Genomic DNA, 21,821 nt, shown 5'->3' with positions numbered 1-21,821 from the left:
CTCTAGAGGTTTGTAGTTAAATTACATTTCAAACTGGTGAATGAAAGACTGTTCTAGAATGAGTCGGGGGGGGGGGGGGGGGGAGTTCAGGGTTTTTATTATTGTTTTTTGTTTTGGTGAAGGGAGAGGAAAAGCCCTGAAATGCCCTAAGACCAATACCATGTAAACCACTACCTTTTCTGGCATAAGGTTGTCTCTTCTCAGACATTTATTTCCTTTTTGACTGGCTACAATACCCAGTTTCATCCTTAACAGTTGACAGTAGGGGGTAGGAAGCCACAAGTGATTTAAAATAATCCACTAGGTAGATAATCCAGTCATTAACAAATGAAAGCTGGCTAAACTGAACAGAGAAGACCAAAAGGACAAAGAAAAACACATTGTAGCACTTAAACTCAATTAACTGCCATGATACAAGTGATAGATAACTAGAGAAAAACTTACCTGTAAAGCTTCTAGAAATATGAAGGGATCCATGGCCTGCAGGGAGTTTGATGCTTTCATTTCTATCATTGCTAGCTAACTGCTAAGTGTACACAAAAAACAAAGGCTTGGTCTTCCTGTTAAGGACAAAAAGGCTGTTGGACCCTTTTTGGCCTTCAAATTATTTAGGGGAAAGAAATGCTCCTTAGGAAAAAAAATATATATAGAAAAGTGCCTCAAAAGAAGCAGAAGAGCATCACAACCCATGTCACAATTGCATCAGGGTACAAATGAGACAGAAGTAAAAAGGACCTATGAACCTTAGCCATCTATTGATTAAATAGTTCCTATGTCTATCCCCAGCTGGATAATGCAGTTTCTCATGCTCCATGGTATGATGATGTCACCAGGGGAGACATCTTAGGAAGAGACTAGCTCTTGCTGTTGACAATGCCCTGACCAAATATCCCAAGATAATCACGTTAACTTGACATGAATAAGCAAGTATCTGATTTTCCTATGGCATTCATCTGGAATATGATGAGAGAGCTGTCAAAACAGTGAATAATTGCTTCAACTTGACCTAGGGTGAATGATATCTAATTAAGGCAAGCAAAAAAAAAAAAAAAAAAAGTGCCAAACTTGCACAGCTGATCAAGGACTTTGAGTTCAAAATAAAGAAGAAAGGTACCTACATACATTTTAAATATATATTATTACATATTATATTACAATAATATATATGATAATTTATAGATAGATAGATATCTGACAAGTCAGATACCAGAGAGTAAAGAGTCCAGCACAGGAAAAAGCAGAAAAGAGAGGCACTTATTCACAAGATCACTTCTTGCAAGATCCAAGAAGGGTAGTGATAAAACATATAGCCTCAGATATTGACATACTGCAAATTATGCATAATTAACAATGTGAAACAGATTCTAATTCAAGGTGTTGAAATTTGACCTGGGAGTTAATGAGAGCCTTATCAAAGGAAGTCTATATAATTTCCATCAGATAAGTCATCTTCCTCCTCTCTAACTCTTCCACACATTCCTATTCCTTTCTATCAAAAAAAGTCTGCCAAACATTCTTCTGGCTGAAAGCCTTCAATGACTATTGCCTTTAGGGAATCTTAAAAAAAAAAAAAAAAAAAAAAAAAAAAAACCTCTCACCTGCCATTTAAAGCCTGCTATATCATGGCTTCAGTCTTTTATAGAGTTCCTTTTACTGTCTTTCACATAGTGCATTTTTTAGTGTTTCCCCACACTCACATTTCCTTTTCTGCCTCTGTGCACTAGTCTAAGCTGAATGAAGTCAAGACAGTATAGTCTCTCTCTCTGGCTCTCTCATTTCTTTCAGAATCTTGCTTTCCTTCAAAATCTAGCTAGATAAGTCTTCATCTCTGCTCCATCAACAACATGTTTCTCTCTTCAAATTACCTCACGTATCACATTCTCCCAATTAAAAATAAGTGTTTAAGGGCAGAGCTATTTGATTTCTATCTTTGCATTCCTAGAACTTAGCTCAGTGCCTTGCACACATTTTGATGGATTTATCATCTATCCAAATGAGTGCAGATTCTAGCCCATTGATATCTTCTAGCTCTTGTAAAGATTCTCCCATAAATCTATAGGGATTTTCTTATTAGGGGTCATCTTCTAATCTGAATATAAAGTACCACTGGAGCAAAAAGACCGGCAAGTTACCATTTATTTCCTTTTATTAAGGCTGCTCTCCTTTCCTTTCTTGGTATACATTTTAGAGAAAATCTATTATGGTGCTGTGTAGTCCTTCACTGGCAATACATTATAGCTTATTTGTATCTACAGATTTCTCCAATTCTCTTAATGTGACTTGAACCTTGAATTCTTTGGAGATAGGTGTATACTGCTATCCTTGGAAGCCATAACACATCACCAGAACACTAAAGTTACAAAGTTGGGCCTTTGTTTCAGAGGTTATTAAAAGCACAGCACAATTCCCCATATACAAGTTCAACTATTTTCTTCTCTAATTCTGTTTTTCTAAACTATTTTCCACAGTAAATGAAGCGAGCATACAAAACTTGCAGAAACAAACATTATGGGTCATCAATTCAAGTGCCTGACAGTGTGAACAACAAGCATTCTTTGTCGGTGGGTGTTTCTTGTATATGTTGATGATTAGACAACTCTGGAGTTGTACTGTATCCCATTTAGGAAGTTTGCAGTATTCTGGAGACCATCAAAATCATTCACAAACAAGAGCCTCCAAAGGACCTCATCATCTATAAATGATGAATCCTGTTATGAAGTCCTTTAACAGTGGTAAACAACAAGTTCTGGTCAGCATGTCACCCTGGCTTATGCCTCATTTGATATTATTACAGAGTTTAACTGGACATATAATACACACACACACACACACACACACACACACACACAGTAAAGACCCATGATTTCTTAAAGAGAACTAATTAGTTGGGTATATACTCAAGTTATTGTCAAAGCAGGTAAGAAATCAATTAAGGGAGAAATAGAACCGCTGTCATGATAGAAATGTTATTAACTGCCCACAAAGCTTAAGATTAGTTTTCTGAATCTGAAGTATCCTTATAGCAGCAATGGAGAAAAACAATTATGTGAATATCTGCTGGGATGCTGTTAACAGCAGAAGTAGCTAATAAACACTAAACTTGCCTAAATGATCACTTTTCAAAAAAAATTTACAAATAGAGGGTAAAGAGACTGATATTCTGGACTTGCTTCTCATCTTAAAGGATTAAATGCTAGATTATGTAGTTAAAGTAATAGGAAGTTCAGTGACAACTCATTAAAGTCTGTGCCAGCTGAAAATGGAAAAATCTGGGCATAAGTCTGTAGTGCATCCTAAACTAAGAATAGATTTCAGTATTTCAGAAAAAGAATAGGTAGGTAGGAATAAGTAGGATTGAATCTGCAATTCTAGAGGGGAAGCTGTTCCAGGAGAGATGGAATAGTTTCAAAGACTTCTGACAAGTAATTACAATGAGAAAAAAAGAGGGGAATAGATATGAAATTCCTCAACCAAATTAAGATTCTTTTTTTCTCCCCTGAAAGAGAAGCAAAGGCATGCATTTGGAGATGAATTCAAAAGTCCCAATCAAGATTGCTAGGGCTCAGAATGAACTGAGGATAGCAATGAATGTTAAGGACAAAAAAAAAAAAAAAAAAAGTCTTCCTAAATAAAGCTATATTATCAAAAAGATATATATCCATGGAGCAAGGAATTAAACTATAGGATAAAAGACAAAACACTACTTAACTCTTATTCCTTTTCATAAGAACCTCTCAAAAGTTTATCATGATCCCTAGAGGTGGTGCAAATAGACATGTAACCTGGGAACACTAATGGAGGAAGTTTTTTTTTTTTTTTTAAGTACTGGAAATTTGACCAAGACAGGAGAAAATAAAGGGGCTTCAAAATTTTGAGGGTTTTATCAACTTTAGGTCTTCCCCCCGCCCCCTTCCCATCTGAAAAGTCTAACAGTAGGAATGGAAGCAATAACACAAATGGAACTACAAAAAACTAGGAGAGGAGGCATGAAAAGAGGTGACTTGAGATGCTTCTGTATTTTGTATTATTATTGTGCTCTAGAAGGACTGGTTAAAGGAACTGGGATAATGAATGTATAGAAGAGTATGAAGGAACAAATATTTATATTATTTGAGATTTTTTTGAGACCACAGTATTTAATTATTATATAGTAATGCTGCCATTTAGATCAGTGTTATTATATTGGTGGGGGCTTAGCACTACTAGTTTTGGGTGAAATGCCATGAATCTGTAGGCAGTTCACATTTCAAAAGATCCAGTGCTTATACTCCAACGTGACTTTTCTATATATTCTCTTAAATCTTTTTCTCTGCTTTCTCTTTCTAGAAGATTTCTAATTTGTTAAAGAAACTGAGACTATGTTAAAAGCTCCTTTTCTCTGCTCTGGATATGCCTTAGAGTCTAGACAATATCATACAATATTGTCTCTTCCTTTATCTGAAAAAATAATGGATTTTCTCCTACTAAGAAAAATCTAATTGTGATTCTGATCTCATCCTTCACCTTCTCTTTCAGGAAATTTCATTTTTAAGAATTCCCTCTTTTGTCTCCTTCATTTGACCCTACAAGCCTCCTATTGTCCCATCTCTTTCACAGCAAAATGTTTAGAAAGGGCCATTTACTCTTGTTGCCCTCACTTCCTTATCCCCTATTCTCTTCTCACTTGTTTATTAATCTGGCTGGCAATATGATTAAAATTGCTTTCTCCAAGAGGGTTCTCATTCTTCTTGATTGCTTTATTTTTGTTTGACACTTCCTCGTGAAAATGGTTCTCTCTCTTATCTTTAGTAATACTGCTCTCTGCTGGTCTCTTCTCTAACTGATTCTTTTTGTAGTCTGAAAACATTAAGTGGACCCCAAGTTCAATGAACCAAAAGTCTAACATAGTAACTTCCTCTCCTTTCCTCCCCCATCCTCAAAGAAAAACCCCCCAACGTAATCTTGAGATACACTAAAGCATAGCTTCTAGAAATAAGTATATGACAGTCTCTACTGCACTCTGCTCAAATGATGCTAGAATATTACTTCATTGTGGGCATCACATTTTAGGAAGGACATTAATAAGTAGAGTCCAAAGGGAAATAACTAAATTAGTGCAATTAGTTAAAGGAACTGGGATAATGGATGTATAGAAAAGAAGGAACAAATAGTGGTCTTCATACTTTTGATGTGAAAGTGGGGATTAAATATGTTGTGTTTAGCTCCAAAGGGCAGAAGCAGGAACCAACCTGGAAGCTACAAAGAACTAAATTCATATTTGATGTAAGGAAAAACTTCTTAACATAAAAATGGAAAAGGCTACCCTCTCAAAGATCTTCATCCAGGGTCTAAGTACCTTGTAGACTGAGGGAATTCTTTTTCTAGATACAAGCTAAACTTCATGACCACCAAGATCCCTTCTATTTCTGAAATTGTGATTCTTCTGATGGCTCATCCATCTCACCTCAGTTAGCAATAGTCTTTACTCAAGATTTTCTCCTGGCTCTTTTCGTTTTCAATCTTTCCTTTTAAAGATGATCTCATTAGATTTAATTTCAGAGCCCCTGACACAACCTACTGGGTTACAAATCATATAACTCAGATACTTAATCCCTCCCAGAAGGGCCCTCCTACACAATAAAGGAATTAGGAGACATTATTGAATTTAAAGGAGACCACTGATATATGAAAATCAAATGTGTGAAATACAAAGAACCAAAAGCACAGGAAAAACAGAAAAAATTACAAATGATAAAATGCAATCTACAAACTGACGTATGAATAATTCTATCAAGTATAAAGAGCAAGAGGAAGTCTGTGTGTAGAGATAACTCCCAAATACATATAAGCCCTGCTTCTGAACTCCAGTTTCATATCACCAACTGCTGAATATCATATCTAGAGGTCCTAGATGTCCTAAAGGCACCTCAAACCCAAAATGACCAAAAAAGAACTCATCTTATTCAAGATTTCCTCCAAATTTTCCTATTACCAACACCCTACTAAGTACCCAAATTTTCAATCTCCTCCATTTTCTAAATCCAACCAGTTGCCAAGCCTTTTTCATTAACTCCACTTCAATATGTCTCATAACAATACTCATAAGCAGTGGTTCTCAAACTTTTGTTTTCAGTATCTTTATCCCATTAAAAATTGAGGATCTCTCCAAAGTGTTTTTGTTTATCTGGATTATATTTATAGACATTTACCATATTGGAAATAAAAACTATTTTTGAATTTGTAGATCCTCTAAAAGGGTTTCAGAGATCCCCAAGATTCTCTAGACCATACTTTAAGAACCACTGCTTAAGGCTACAACCCTCATTCAAGTTCTTCCCATCTTTTATAACTATTCCAATATTCTCAATATGTTTCCTGGTCTCCAGTTCCCCACTTTGTAAAACAAGTCTCCACATGGCTGCCAAAATAATCTTTCTAAAATGTAGATCAACAATATGGTCAGTGAGCCTTCAGAAGCACTATCACCAAAAAATATTTCTCTCCTCAGTTTGCCAAATTGCTCATAATCTGTCTAAAGCCTATTTTTCCAACTTTATTTCATCTCTCAACCCCTCTTCATTCCTGGGCCTTCTTTCTGTTAATAATTTCCTTTTTATTCTGGACATAGCTGGTTTTGTATACACTTCTTTGCATGTTATCTCCCTCAATGAATCGTGAGCTTCTTGAGGGCAGGGAGTGAATTTTGCCCCTCTGTATCTAGCACACAGCAGATGTATAAAATGTTCATTGATTGACATTCTAGCAAAACTGACCTGACTGATATGCCCAAACTTTGATTCCACCTCATCCTTCCATATCTTGTGTGGATTTTCTCCAGTCCCAGCAAGTCCTCTTGAATTCACCATCAATTCTCAGCTGCCACATCTGACTTAAAGACCTTCCCTTCACCTAAATCTCTCTCCTCTCAGAAGGCCTCCATGGCAATGTTAGGTGATAGCAGCATAGCATTGGGAATCGAGGACAGAATGAAAGGAGATCCAAGTCTCTTCAAGGTGCCTGGAAGAAAAGCTACACGCCACTCGAGAGAAACAATGAAAGGATGCCAGCAAAAGGTCTCTCACATGTCCCCTGACTTCCCAAGGATCTGGTAGAAGAATGTATCCCAGGCTTTTTTTGTTTAATACAAACCACCTTAGTAAATAGCCTCTTCTAAAAGCTAATTAAGTCTGATTGCCCCGAACTTATCAACCAAGAAAGCACACCTTGTAGACAAAGGGCCTGCCCCTGCCAACAAACACTCAAGCACTGCCCACTAATGGACAAATACAAGACCTGCTTCGAGCCTAGCCCCCAAAGATATTGTCTAGGGTAATATCTTGTGGAAATTCAATCTGGTTCTGCAAGTGCTGTAGTCTTTGCTTCTTAGGTAGCCATGGCCACTGAAGACCCACAAAAAGTTCTTCCAAACCCCTGTTATTGTCAAATATTTCAACAGAAATTGATTTCTAAATGGAAATAACACTTTAAGAGATGTTTTTATCACTACTTTCTCACTGTATTCTAGAGAACCACTGGGTCTTTCTAACTTGGAACTAAAACCTATGTGTGCTATGTTCCCTCATTAAAAGGTGAGCTGTGAGAGTAGGAATTGTCCTACTTTTGGATTTGTATCTTTACCACTTAACATAGTACTTAGTAACAGCAAACAATAAATGCTTTATTTATTCATTTATCTTGCAATTTAATGTGTACTTTAACATATAAAAAAAGCAAATTAATTACTTTAAACTATGAAAGTTATTCACAAAACTCACCAGCTCTGAAATTGTGTTCTGTCCCATTCAAACTTATGATCTGGATGTCGGAATAGTGTCTTTCCTGAAAACAAGGGATTAAATTCGAAATTCGGTGTGCTGATAATAACTGTGGTTGGAGAGAAGAATCCAAATAATACTTCTGGGAACTGGGCCAATTCTTTGGCTTCTAGATGTTCTATTCTGAAAAGGTTAATACACAATGAATTTAAATATAGTATTGATTTTTAAAATACTTTTTCTAAATCAATATAATAAAAACTATACCTCGTGTGATTCATCTCTCCCTTAATATTAACAGAATGTTTATATCTGTAGAACCACATTAATCATTACAACAAAGTTTTACTCATCAAGTCAACATATATTTATTTAGTAAGCACTTATGTACCAGACAGTGCTAAGTGTTAGAGATACAAAGAAACACAGATAGCATGTTGTTCTTATTTTTTTCCAATCAACTGCTTCATCCAAGAGCCTTATATCCTCACCTAGACTGTAAGCTTCTTGAAGGCAAAAGTCATAGTTTATACTTTCTGTACTAGGTGATAGATGAGAAATGTATTTTAAGAATCAATAACAAACTAGTAGGGCACCTATGCAAGTAGCTAGTGGAAAGATACAAAAAAATTCCATGTCAGAAGTAAAAGTTCTTATTAGTTCCCATGGGTTGGGGGAGGTCAACTATTAAGGAAAGTTTCATACTAAAGAAGTAAGCTTCTGACTTGAGTTTTTAAGGAGGTAGAAATTGCAATCAACCAACAAGAATTTAGTAAGCACATATTTTGTGCCAGGCCTAGAAAATATGTTTCTTTTATATTCTAATCCATCACCTAAAAGCTCACTTTTGGCTTTGCAAATATACACAACACATTTAGGCCAGAGAGGTCCCTTCCAATTCTAAAAATTCTCTCATTGTATTAACAACAAATGTCAGTCTTGTATTATACCACATTTGATTAAAAAAAAAAAAAAAAAAAAAACACTAAACAAGGTTGGTTGCATCTAAACATTTTGCAGTACTAGGTCAGTCAAACATTCTAAAACCAAAGACAATAAAATTGGGTTGTTTTTTTTTTTAAAGGTATATTGGGAAAAGGAGAATCAAAGGAAGGGAGGAGAATGGAATGATGGAGAAGCCTAGGCAACTTAATTCTACTTTGCTTTTCCACCTCTTCCAAGAATGATCTACAGACTAGCAAAGATCAAAATGCTTATTCAAGGAGTAAAACGATAATAGCAGCATATGGCTGTCAAAGTCACCAAAACTTAGACCACCACCCTGGAGTCCTCATGTAAGCCACTACTACCTATTTTCAAAGGGCCACTAAGAAAATTGAGAGGCACACCTCAACACAGAAAGGTCATGTTAACTTGATTTCAAAAAAAAAAAAAAAAAAAAAACACACACACCCATAAACGTCAAAAAGCTTGTGTTATTCAAATATATCCATGCTTAACTGTATCTTAGGAAAGGGGAAAAGAGAAGGAATAGAATAAAAAGTACATAAAGAACAAAAGAAAACCTAATAAGGAAGCACAGAAAAGACAGTTCTGAATACAATGTGCACTATATATGCTTTCTTGAAATGGAAATTTATTTTCCACATTTTGAATCCTTTTATTTTCTGCTGTATACATGGCAATTTTTTTCATGTTTTCTTCTATTTCATATTTTAAGTTTAAAACAACTACATTTTTAAAAATTAACACTGATATTACTAGCCCTACTAACTTGAACTGTGTATGGAACATGAAGGGTTGGGGTGGATTTGGGGAGGGAATGGGGAGGCTGGCCTTCAACCAAAAAAAGGTTTTTGTGTGAACCATTAGCCATACCTTAGTTAAGAACTCTAGTTTTCCATGTTAGTCAAAGTTTTATTAAGCCTTTACTGCATGTATCTTTTCCTTATAGACCTGAAGTAATGATTGGTGAATTTTTTCTATTTCTACTTCGTGTTCTTATTCTATTACTTTAGGACAATTTTCTTTAATTATTTCTTCTATTACTGTGTCAAGGGTTTTTTTTTTGGTCACAGCTTTCAGTTAGGTCCAATTATGTTCTCATCTTGCCTCCTCTCCAGATCCATTTCTTACATTTCATATTCTATTTTTCCATTTGTCACATTTTATTATTTCTCAGTCTCATAACTTCATTGGTTTCCACTTGCCCAATTCTAATTTTCAAAGTGTCATTTTTCTCCCCTATGACCGGATCTTCTGAATGAAGCAAGCAGAACCAAGAAAACTGTATCCACAGTAACAAGATTATGTAAATCATACATTGTTGTTTTCTTTTCTTTCTTTTTTTTTTTTAAATAAAGCTTATTTGCAAAATATACACAGATAGTTCAACATTCACCCTTGTAAAACCTTGTATTCCAGATTTCTCCCTCCCTTTCCTCTACCCCCTTTTCCTTAGACATCAAGTAATCCAATATAGGTTAAACATGTGTAATTCTTCAAAAATTATTTCCACGTTTATCATGCTACACAAGAAAAATCAGATCAAAAATGAAAAACTGAGAGGATAAAGCAAAAAAAAAAAAAAAAAAGTGAAAAATACTAATGTGAAAATTTAGTCCCCATAATTCTTTCTGAATGCAAATGGTTCTTTCCATCACAAGTTTATTGGTATTGGCCTGAATCACCTCATTGTTGAAAAGAACCAAGTCCATCACAGCTGATCATCACATAATCTTGTTGCCATGTACAATAATCTCCTGGTTCTGTTCATTTCACTTAGCATCAAAGTCTCTCCAGGCCTTTCTGAAATCATCCTACTAGTCGTTTTTACAGAACAAGAATATTCCCATAACATTCATATACTATAACTTATTCAATATTCCCATAACATTCATATACTATAATTTATTCAGCTATTCCCCAACTGATGGGCATCCAGTTTCTAGTTCCTTACCACTACAAAAAGGGCCACCAGAAACATTTTTTCCCTATGTGGGTCTTCTCCTCATTTTTATAATCTTTGGGATATAAATCCAGGAGAAACACTGTTAGATCAAAGGATATGCAGTTTGATAATTCTCTGTGCATAGTTCCAAATTGCTCTCCAGAGCAGTTGGATTAGTTCACAAGTCCAACAACGTATTAGTTGGACTTGGCTTTTTAAACAATTAAGTGATTTAATTCCAATAGACCTGTGATGCAAAGTGTCACCTGCATCCAGAAAGAGAACTATGGAGACAATGTGGATCAAAGCATAGTATTTTCATCTTTTGTTGTTGGTTTAATTCCTTTTGATCAGTTTTTTTTTTCTTGTGCAGCATGACAAATATGGAAATATGTTTAGAAGAACTGCACGTTTAATCTAAATTGGATTGCTTGCTGTCTTGAGGAGAGTGGGGAAAGAAGGAAGAAAAAAAAATTTAGGACAAGGGTTTACAAAAGTGAATGTTGAAAACTGTCTTTGCAGGCACTTGGAAAAAATAAAATACTATTTTTAAAAAGTCTCTGGATAGCCTTTTCTAGTTGGTTTTCTTGGATTATTCTTACTTGTTTTTCCTCCATCTTTTGCATTTGATTTTTAAAATCTTTGAGCTCTTCTATAAATTCTTTCTGGGTAGATGATCATTTAACTTTTTTTTTTTTTTGAAACTTCAGTATCCTCCTCCGAAGATTAACCTGAGGCTTCCTTATTCCTATAGTAACTTTCTATGATTGGATTCTCTCCTTTGTCAGTTCATTTTTTTTTAATAACTACTTATTAATGTAATGACCTCTAGTCCTGGGTGTAGGGGGATGGTGCCTCTGGCTTTACTTCAGCTCTCCCCTCTGAAATGGGACTTCATACCCAAATTTCTATCTTTTTGCAATACACCCCCAGCAGCTCTGCCCCACAGTTTCTGCACTTACCTGTGTGATGGTTCTTTTTCCACTAAGCTCTTCAGCAGCCGAGCTGGGCCTGATGTTCCTAATCAGCCAGGGTTCCTTCAGGCTTTCTACCCCACAGTTTGGGAGGAGAAAGTTCCTGAGATTCAGGCTGAAGCTACCTCAGAACCCAGACCAAGTCTCAAGGCTCCCTTATTGCAGTTTCTGTGCAGGTAATCTGGAAGTGTTTACACTTTACACTGGTTAAACCTCCAATCAATGGTCTTTCCTCTGATCTACTCTGGTTTTTCCAGGACTTCTGTTCTGCCCCAAGTCTTATTTGTTTTTCACTGATCTATGTTCACCCTGAAGTACAATTTTATTTTGTTTGTGGGGGAAATCTGGAGAGTTTGGAATTTTCTGATCTACTTCCATCTTCTAATCAATGTCTTTCTAAAGAACACTGTCATTCCTCAATATCATGCCTCCCTCAACAGAACTCTTATTAATCAAGAGGTACGGTTAAATAAAACCAATCCATTATGTCTAGTAAATAGCTCATGTCTCATTCCACATTAGTAGTCTACTACACCTCTATGCTCTAGGCCCAAGATTTGTGATAGCCTTGTTTTGAGATCTTTTAATTTCGTGGTTGGTGTGTGTGTGTATTCTCTTGGTTCTGTCGCAGACAGTATACATTTACTTAACTGGTTGGATTCATTTAGATGCATTCAGGCAGTATCTGTCTCTAGATGCCAACTATTGCATTTACTAAAGCATAAAATAGGGCTTAAATGTAATTCCCACTAATTTCGGCAGAAAAAATCTTCTAAGTTAATATCACAATATCTGTCAGATTGATACTCACAATTCTATGCATGTTATCAAATCAAATCCAAGGAGGCAAGGATCTTTTTCCACCACAGAGCCATGATATAAGGTAATAGTTAAAGGTCTTTCCCTGGGGTCTAGATAGTCTCCAGCACCTGTATGTAACCTATAACTGTAAAAGCATTATTTTTAGAGTGAATAAAAGTCCTCCAAGTCTGATGCCCATAATTATTAACAGTCAAAGGTCCACCAGGCCTTCAAGACAAAGGAAATTTATTCCCAAGGACTATTCATACTAAACCTGACCTGAGAATCAAACCACAGCATAAATTACAAAAAACTCTAAAAGCATAAAACAAAAGGAAGTTAATGGAATAAAAACCATACGTATTATAACATAGCACTCCTTGGCCTACAGATAACATCCTGTGAGATAACAGGTAATCACACCTTTCCTAGAAAATAAGACTTTTAAAATTGGTATTGTGATGGACTTGAAATTTAAAAGTACAAAGTTTCAATAGGCAAAAGCCAATTTCTTTTTATAGTATGGTAAAGGATTAATATAATCTAAAGGACTAGCAATCACAGGATTTTACATTTATGAATAGATATCTAATTTTATCAGATCATTTCCTAGCATTTATTATATTAGGAATGTATATGCATAATATGTTGCTAAAGTGAACTAAGATATTTAAATTAAGAGGCATTACTGGAAAAAGGGATATGTGAATTTTGATGCCAGCAATATTTTATTCTAAAACATTTTGAAATTGCCTAAAACCATATGACACTTAATATTGAAAATAGATTATAACTGAATGGAATTCAACAAGTTGAATAATATTGAAAAATGTTCTATTTTGCTCTAAAAATTACCCAACTCTGCTTTATTTGGGATTTTTTTCTTCATTCCCACTCCAAGATCGGGATTTGTGTGTTCCACTGTTACTTCAAGCCCAAGTTACTTTAGTCATCAAAACAGGTTTTTTGAAAATAGAACCACAAACTTTTATAGCTATGAAAAATGCTCATTTTTTTTTTTAAACAGAAACTAAGATCTCAAGTAAACTGTAGTGTCATAAAATTTCTAGGGCACTATGTTCATCAATATAGATTAGATTTCTCTCCAGTATGATTCTTGTCCATTTCTTTACAAGAACCATTCATGGAAGAGCTGTGCAAATTAGAAACTTCCTATTACTGTCAGCAATGTCAACATATTTAACAAGTCATCTTGTCATTTACAATTATGACTGATCTCATCTTTTTGTCTTCATATACAAGTGCCCGATTACTAATTGCTCTTCTCACATGCATGTTTCAAAGGAAATAGCTGCAGCCACTTTGCACTACCAATACGGTACACCATGATTCATAATCATTGCAGTATCATTAGGAGAACAATGGCATTAAAAGCTAGGCTTTTGCAACAAAAAAAGTTCATGATCGATGAAAGTGTTATGTACTTGGGTCAGATACAATCTAGCCTATTCTTTTTCCTAATCAGTTTTAGGCCCGATTCATAATTTATCTGCAGACTTCATACAAGGTCCCTGTACAGATGGGACCAACTCATTGGGCTACTTCTCCCACATGTTATAATCTGAGTGACAGGCACTCTATATTTCCTGTGTAGATAGCTAGTATGAGACTGCTCTCTTTAGCATGATCATGGATTTCAATGAAGGTATCCATTCTGTAACTTAAAACATTCAGATACATTATTTATAAGCAGGACCATCTAAAAACCTATTTGAACTTTATACACAAATTTCATTCAAGGACATTAGCAAATATTTGTAGTGATTGTGTCTCCTACCTTATGCTGCATTTATTTTTAAATGATATTTATATTGTAATTTAAAGTTTGCCCAGGGCTTCATATGCTTCAACTCATTTGATCCAATTATCAGATGAGATCCTTAAATAAAATGTCTGTACTTTCATCAGCAAATTTGAAAAAATCTTTAAAGTTCTATTTTGTTCCAAGGCAAATGTTTTGTTTAATTTTTGGTTTTGCAAAAGACTTTAGATAGTTGATTTATGATATTCTATTCCCAATATTTCAATCAATTGGGTATCTGAAGATATGGTGCAATTAGAAAAACCTGTCAACATCTATCTTTTCCTCATAAAAATATAATAGTTTCAACAATACAAAATTATATAATAAACTGACTCACAGGCTAAGTACCTTTTAGCACCATGCACTGTCATCTACAATGATAAGAAAGATAGAGTATAATTAAATAAGAGCAAAATGGACTTGGAATCAAGAATGGTCTAATTCATCTTAATGGCATAGGAACAGTAATTTCACATTCCTGTCACAGCTTTCACACAAATAAAATAAGGTTGTTCCCCAATCCCCTTTTAAAACCACAATCCAACTAAACTCAATGCAGGAATAGGAATAATAGGAAAAGGAATAGGAATAATAGGAAAAGGAAAGGAAAGAAAAGAAAGACATCTTATTCACTGATCTTGACTAAAGCTCTATCCCTCTCCTCCCTCCAATCTTCCTAACTTTTCAAATTCAATATTTACAAAATTTAAACCTAATCATGCTAAGTTTTCAATAACATTTATCTAAAAGTAAAAACTCTATAAAAAAATTTTCAAGTACAATATTACATGTTACGTGTTAATATGTTCTCATCAATATCCAATCCAGCAAGCACCTCAATGGATTCGTGATATTTTAGCCTCCATAATAGCTTACAATTAGCACATCCCAAATCAGCAACCTATAAATGAAAAAGGAAAAAACAGTAACCATATACTCTCTCAAAAGTTATTTATAACAAAATATGCTTGAGCATGAATTAAGAAGACTCCTAGAAATTAGAACAGAATAAAAATAAAACTACATGGAAAAACAACATGATGCAGGATATCATACTAGACTTCAAAGTCAGGTATGGAAGACAGTTCTTCCTTGCTCTGACATACATTAACTGTAACCGTAAGCAAGTCACTTAATCTGCGTCTTAGACAACTAACTAAATCTACCAGTTCCTCCCTTCATGGAAGCTAATCACAATTCTGGACCACTTCTCTAAGTAATGACACAACCTATTTTACTAAAAATAAACACATTAACCCAATGAGCTCAAATAATTTTTAAACTGATAAAATAAAATAATTGTATAAGAAAGCTTTTAATTTCAATGTATGTTTCAGTAAGTATTTCCTTGGTGTTACAGAGTGCCTTCTTGTTGGCAAATTTCCATAACAACAAGACCTTAATAGTAGAATAACTGGTTTCAGTTTTCTATGTATATAGAATGGATATATCAATATTTTGCACATTGTATTATTTATTAATCTGTAGAATATAAAGGACTGTAGGTGGTCCAGATTGTAGGTGGTTTTCTTAAGTAGAAACCTATCCTTCCTATTGTAAAAAATATTACCAACCTCACAGAAGTGGCTTTTTGCTAGTCTATAAACATCTAAATTAAACGAATACAAATCAGTCAAAAGCCCTAAAAAGAGCCACAGCATCAAAAACCTAACCTCAAAGGGTATGGAATATCTCCAAGTACCTTAAGACTATACTATAATCTACAATATTCAAAGAAATCTGAATGCCTCTTTCAAAAATGAAATTTGTCATTGATTGTAGCATGCCCATTATACTCAACTCCATCTGGAATAAAGCACATTTAACAGAAACTTCTACATAATAGTTTTTCCCCCCTTAGGAAAACGTGAGCTCAGGAGCAACATTGATACTTATTAAAATGAATGCTAACAAAAATAAAATCTTAGACAAGGCTGCTTTCTCCAAAATTATCGAGACTTTCTTGGTGGTTAAATCCAGTGACCCTTATTTCATGTTCATTTTTCTTCACTTCAATGTTGTTAATTTCCATCCCTCATTACTCCCTATTCCCTTTGTTTTCATAGACACTGCTTTCTCCTGTTTTTCTTACCTGACCATGCCCTTTCTTTGTTGGATTTTTTTTTTTTTTAATCTCCCACCCCTTTTCATGCATTTCTTAGATGCTCCTCTTCAATTATATCAAACAGAAACTGGGGCCACTAAAAATAAAGATGCCTGTGGGCCAATTATTAACTTGGTGTTAAAATATAATGTTAATATTAATCATAATTAATTAAAATGTAATATTACCTATGTTTTGTATTTTTATTTGTTAAAAATTTCCCCAATTAAGTTTTCCCCAGTTTTAATATGGTTCTGGCCTCAATCAAGAATATTGTGAACTATACGTTTGGCATCTTTACTTTTCCCCCCATTCTCTATATTCTCTCTTAGGTGGAAAAGTAGTGTCTCAGAATTCATCTGCAAAAATTTGATTGTACTTTGACTATTTGATCAAGTGCAACAGATCCCAATTCATGACAACAATTTTACTATATTATGCAAATATGTATCAAATGCCTAAATCAAGCCCAAATGCCAAGTAGTGAAAAATCTAATTTTATTTATATTGGATAATGCTTAATTCAGTTAAATAAGGCTATCAACTTCTCTAACTGTTGAAAATCAAGTTCATTAAATTTAGTCAAACTCTAAGATATTGAAACTACAGCATACTCAACTCAAACCTTTTTATGTCCTTTTGTTCCAAGCCCGTATCAAGGGCAGTTGTGCTAGGCCTGAGATACAAAGACAAAACAAACAAAAAACCCCAACTATATTCAGTTAAATATAAGTGTTTTGCTTCATCCACTCCATTTTGGAGATATGTTTGAAGAAAACCCTTTACATATTTGTACATTCTGAAAATAATGAAATAGGAACTAACCTTTTGGGGTTTGTGTTTCCGCACAAAATCTAAAACAAACTTATGCCGCTGTTCAGATAATGAAGGTGTGAATTTAATATTCTCCTTTACTTGAACTCTTTGAACGTCTGAATCAACCATAACGTCACTAAAAATAAAAAACAATGTTTCTCTAAGTACCAATTTTTAAATCTTTACCCAAGACTTCTAATTATAATTAGAAAAAGGAAAAACCCAGTCACATTATATACCCTCCTATACGCTATTTATTGGACAAGGTGTCCCAAAATCTTAGTGCACTTTGTATTACACTCTCAATTACAGCATAAGTAAAATCATACAGAAAAACTCCTGAATTTAAAATTGAGAGTATAAAGTTCAAAATCTTAGCTCTGCTGTTCATGAACTGTGTAACTCTCTCGATCTCTTTTCAAAGAAAAAGAGACCTGGGCAAGCTTTAGAAAATCCTTCTAGATAGTATTCCTAGTGTCTTACATTCTCTGAAAGAATTATTCTAATACAAGAATATCCCCAAATTACATAATTAACCTATTGGTAAGTATTAATTCTATCTCTGAGTACCTCAGTGAGCATGTGCACACGTGCTCTCCCAAGCACTATATTTTCAAGACATTGAATTTTAAGAAACTTGTAAAAATTTTAATTTGGTTGATTTAATTTATAATCAAATGTTCTATTAGCCTACACAATACACCTTGTCTATATCACATTTCACATTTAACTTGCTTGTAAAACCTAAAATAATAGATTTCATTAAATATTTTACTAATATTGTTTTTCCATGAAAGCCCATATCAAATGCAGTATGTCATCTAAACATACTCTCCTCTGATTCAAGACATATAAAATGTTATGGCAACAAGAATGCTTTTTAATTTCTGATAAAATGTATTTCAATGCTAATCATAAAACTTTCTTTTTAATGAAGGAAACAATGAATAAAAACTAAGTATAATTTTCTGTTAGTTGAACTTTTTCATAATTTTTTAAAAAACCAAGTCTTGTTAAGACTAGGTCAATGAATGTAGTCTCTGAGCTCGTTTCTTCTTAAAGGCATAATGCAGTCGGCCCTCTATAAAAACAGAGGGTTGGCAACAAAACTCGGAAGGAAATCAAAATTTGATGAAAAAGTACTCTGGAGGGGAGAGGAAGGTTTGGGTTTTGCAATTCTTCCAGACAGCTCCCTAGTCATTCTACCTGAAAAAAAGCAATAAGGATGTGGAATCCACAGACAGCAATCTGCAAAAGTTGTACCTTTATTTTCCTTCCCCCAAAACAACCTATTATGAAATAAAGTAAACATGACTATCACCGATCTAAAACTATTCCAAATAGGCGGAAGAATGCTGCACCTTCTCGCTGCACCTTCTCTCTGCACGAAATCGGTTCAGATTGCCCTTTAAAAGAGCATGAGTTATTAATGAACTAAGGGCAGGTAGGTGGTGAAGTGAATAGAACACTAGGCTTGGAATCAGGAAGAGTTCAAATCTGGTCTCAGACATTTACTGGCTGTGTGATCCTGGATAAATTACTTAATCCTATCTGCCTATGAGTTTCCTCATCTGTAAAATGAGCTGGAGAAGGAAATAGAAAATCACTGCCAAGAAAACACCAAATGAAGTTGCAAAGGGACTCACTAAAACAATACAACAAAAATTAATTTTAAAAGTGCATCAGTTTCCTCTCTTGTAGTAATAGCTCTGGAAGGAACCTTGGAGGTCATCTATTCCAATAACTGCATTTTACAGAGAAATGAAATTAAGCAAAGCTTTTAAGCTACTTTCCTAAGGCAATTCCAAGTTGATATTTAAGTATACATTAGACTCCTTTAAAAATAAAAATAATAAGCCTAGCTTAATTCTTGTAATTTTTGCCCACTGACCTTCATTTATGTAGTACAACTCCTACAGGTTACAGAACTAGTTTCTATCGCTATTAGTATGTCTAAGTGTAAGAATAGGCCAAACTAATGGCGCAAGTAAGATCCTGGCCTGCCGGACTCTCACGTGGGATGTGAGGCGCCCCACTCACCCTAGAGACCTACGAACAAGGAAGGGGCCCACAGGGCCCGGAATCACGGCTATAGTGCCCGCCGTCCCCCGGCCAGGCCCGGAGTCTTCCCAATCTCCAGCAGTCGCGCAGTAGGATTCCCCGGAGCGGCCTTCGAGCTAAAGAACCTCAGCAGCCCCAGTATGCTCCCGCCTCCGCCTACTTCCGACTTCCTGCCTCCTTCTTTGCCGCTGCCTCCTCCTCCTCCTCTCCTGGTCAGGTCTGGCTCAGAGATCCCGTGGCCACGCGCTTTGACTCAGCTTAGGCCTGCCCAGGTGATGTAGTCAGCGAAGCCCCGCCCTTGGCTGAGGGTAGACTGCACGAGGATGGCGCACGTGTGGGCAGGGAGTTGATCCTTTGAGCTAGCCTAGTTGGATACGGTGATGAGCTTCCCCGTGTCCCACGTGCTTCTCAATTGGCAAAAGAGGGAAGAGCAGCGGTAACCAAGACGGTGGGCCGAGCAGGCCGCGGCCTACCAAGTGGCCTGTAAAAAAAAAACTGGTGGGCAAGGCCTCGGCTTCTCTTTTCATTCAGGCGACTAAGTAGCATTTCGTAAGCACCTACTATGTGCTAAATGTTGAGGATGAGGTGGGGGGGAAAGGCAAAAATCTGTCCCTGCCCTCGAAGAGTCGACCGGCTAGTGGGATGCCAGCAAGTATTTAGAATCGAGGCTGGGGGGGAGGGTGAGTGACAGAGCGAGCCACGAGGTCCAGGAAAAGGCGGAGAAAGCCGAGGTGGGGAGGGGGAGTGAGAGGGGGAATCCCAGCCTCTACGGAATGCTTTCTAAGAATACAGGAAAGACGCAAAAGAGGAATAATTTGTTTCCGGCTCTTGTGGATCTCATAAAAGTGAGGTTTTCTAGCCTGTGCTTTAAGTGGTTTATTTCATTTCCTGCGGGTGAACAACAGTGCTAGAATCAAAAAGCAGGCTATTTGACAACTTTATAATCTGAGGTGTGTGAGGTTACAAAGAACCACATACACTTTAAAGATTAGCAAGAAATGGAAAAGGACAGAAGGAACTACAGACCGAAAGCAATATGGTGAATTTATTATATATTGAAAAGGGAAAGAACAACATAAGGGGATTCCCCATTTCATATACAACCCTTCCTTGTTCCCCATTATATATGGAAATGTTTGTTTTATTTGGTGTTAAGAATAAAATGAAAAGGGGAAGGGAAAAGATTCTCTTAGGAAATGTTTAGAAATTATTTTCCCTCATTTAAAAACAAACAACAACAACAACAACAACAACAACAAAAAACCCTGCTTGGGGAGTGTTTGGTTTGGAGTCAGTGAAAACACTTATATAGTATTCTCTTCAAGTCATAGTTTTATTTCGGGAAAACAAGTGTGCCAAATAGCACAGGCAACTAATTAGCAATTAGGATCAGGGGGAAGAAAGCTTATATACCATAATTTTGGCTTTATGCCATGTCAGGAATTCAAAATCTGTTAAAAATCTTTTTCAAACAATATTCTAGTCACAGGATCTGTTAAGAACAAATTAGTTAAAACAGCAACTTGGTTACTTGAATTCAAAGAACAGTTTACTGGGCAGGTGTTTTTTCTGTGATCCCAGCATGTCTAAACATACTTATTTTAATGACTTTAGAAAATGTTAGTAATTTTTATAAACTCGTCTAGGATCCAAGGTCAGGGTCTAGCGTGTCCTTTAGAACCACTTCAAAATCATATCCTAGAAATGTAAGGATTGAGCCTCTGTTTTCAAACCAACTTTCAGCATATTCTTAAAGCCTCAAACCTAACATCTACTTATGTATATAAGTATATATAACATATACTTATAATTAAGCTTTTGGAGACCATCTTTTGGATTTATTCTTAAGATTTTTTTAAAATGATAAACATTAATGTTTATGAGCAATTTTTTTCTAGTTGACAATTAGGGTGGATTCCTGTGAAATTATTGCTAAGGCAGATGGAATTGGAAAATTGATCTGTACCATCTGGATCATTCAAATCATTTTGCAAGGACTATATTGGTCCTTTTCATAAATTGCAAAAGCTTTAAATATTAGAAATGCTGAATAAATGAAATTGGGTAAAGTATAGTTTAATAATTTACTTAGAATATTGCACTATAATACCAGTTCTAAGTTCTAATGAGGAAACAAAGTTTATATTTCCATAATCCACAAAATACTTTCTCCACATGAATTGCTCTATTCAATTTTTAGGCTATACCCAATTGGAAGAAGTTAAACCACTTCAAAAAAGCTTTCCCACCACGTGATAATAAGGAAAGTATTACCAATCCAATCTTTAAAATTACTAAAACTATCCAACGGCACTAAATATCTTTTCAGATTTCCCTTTAAAAAGCATGAGTTATTACTGATATAAAACTGTGTATCAGTTTTCCCTCCAGCAGCATTATCTCTAGAAGGAATCTTTAAGGCTGTCTTTTCCAACTTCATTTTCCAGAAGAAGGAAATTTAGGGCAATTTCTGTGCTTGCCTAAAGCAACTCATAAAGAGGGAGGTCTCAAATTGTACATTCTGACATATTACTTCAAAACACTCTTATACAGAGTATACTTATGGTCTGTACAT

At 35.3% G+C, this 21,821-nt stretch overlaps 1 protein-coding gene across 4 annotated transcripts in view; it reads right to left on the bottom strand.

The window, feature by feature from the left end:
* The window catches only part of HENMT1 (HEN methyltransferase 1), a 53,422-nt gene that overhangs the window by 2,467 nt on the left and 29,134 nt on the right, over positions 1-21,821 (bottom strand). For 3 of the 4 annotated variants that reach the window (XM_051993181.1, XM_051993182.1, XM_051993184.1), the window contains 4 exons: positions 17,195-17,321; positions 15,054-15,166; positions 12,451-12,585; positions 7,755-7,937 (listed from right to left, as the gene is read on the bottom strand). In XM_051993181.1, the coding sequence (XP_051849141.1) occupies positions 7,755-7,937; positions 12,451-12,585; positions 15,054-15,166; positions 17,195-17,321 (558 nt within the window). Of the gene's footprint in view, positions 1-7,754; positions 7,938-12,450; positions 12,586-15,053; positions 15,167-17,194; positions 17,322-19,225; positions 19,501-21,821 lie in introns of those variants that run through there. The other variant, XM_051993183.1, reaches the window with a different exon arrangement.

This window comes from Antechinus flavipes, chromosome 4 (assembly GCF_016432865.1).
Source record: "Antechinus flavipes isolate AdamAnt ecotype Samford, QLD, Australia chromosome 4, AdamAnt_v2, whole genome shotgun sequence".
In the NCBI taxonomy this organism is placed as follows: domain Eukaryota; kingdom Metazoa; phylum Chordata; class Mammalia; order Dasyuromorphia; family Dasyuridae; genus Antechinus; species Antechinus flavipes.
This window is presented reverse-complemented; position numbering and strand designations above follow the sequence as displayed.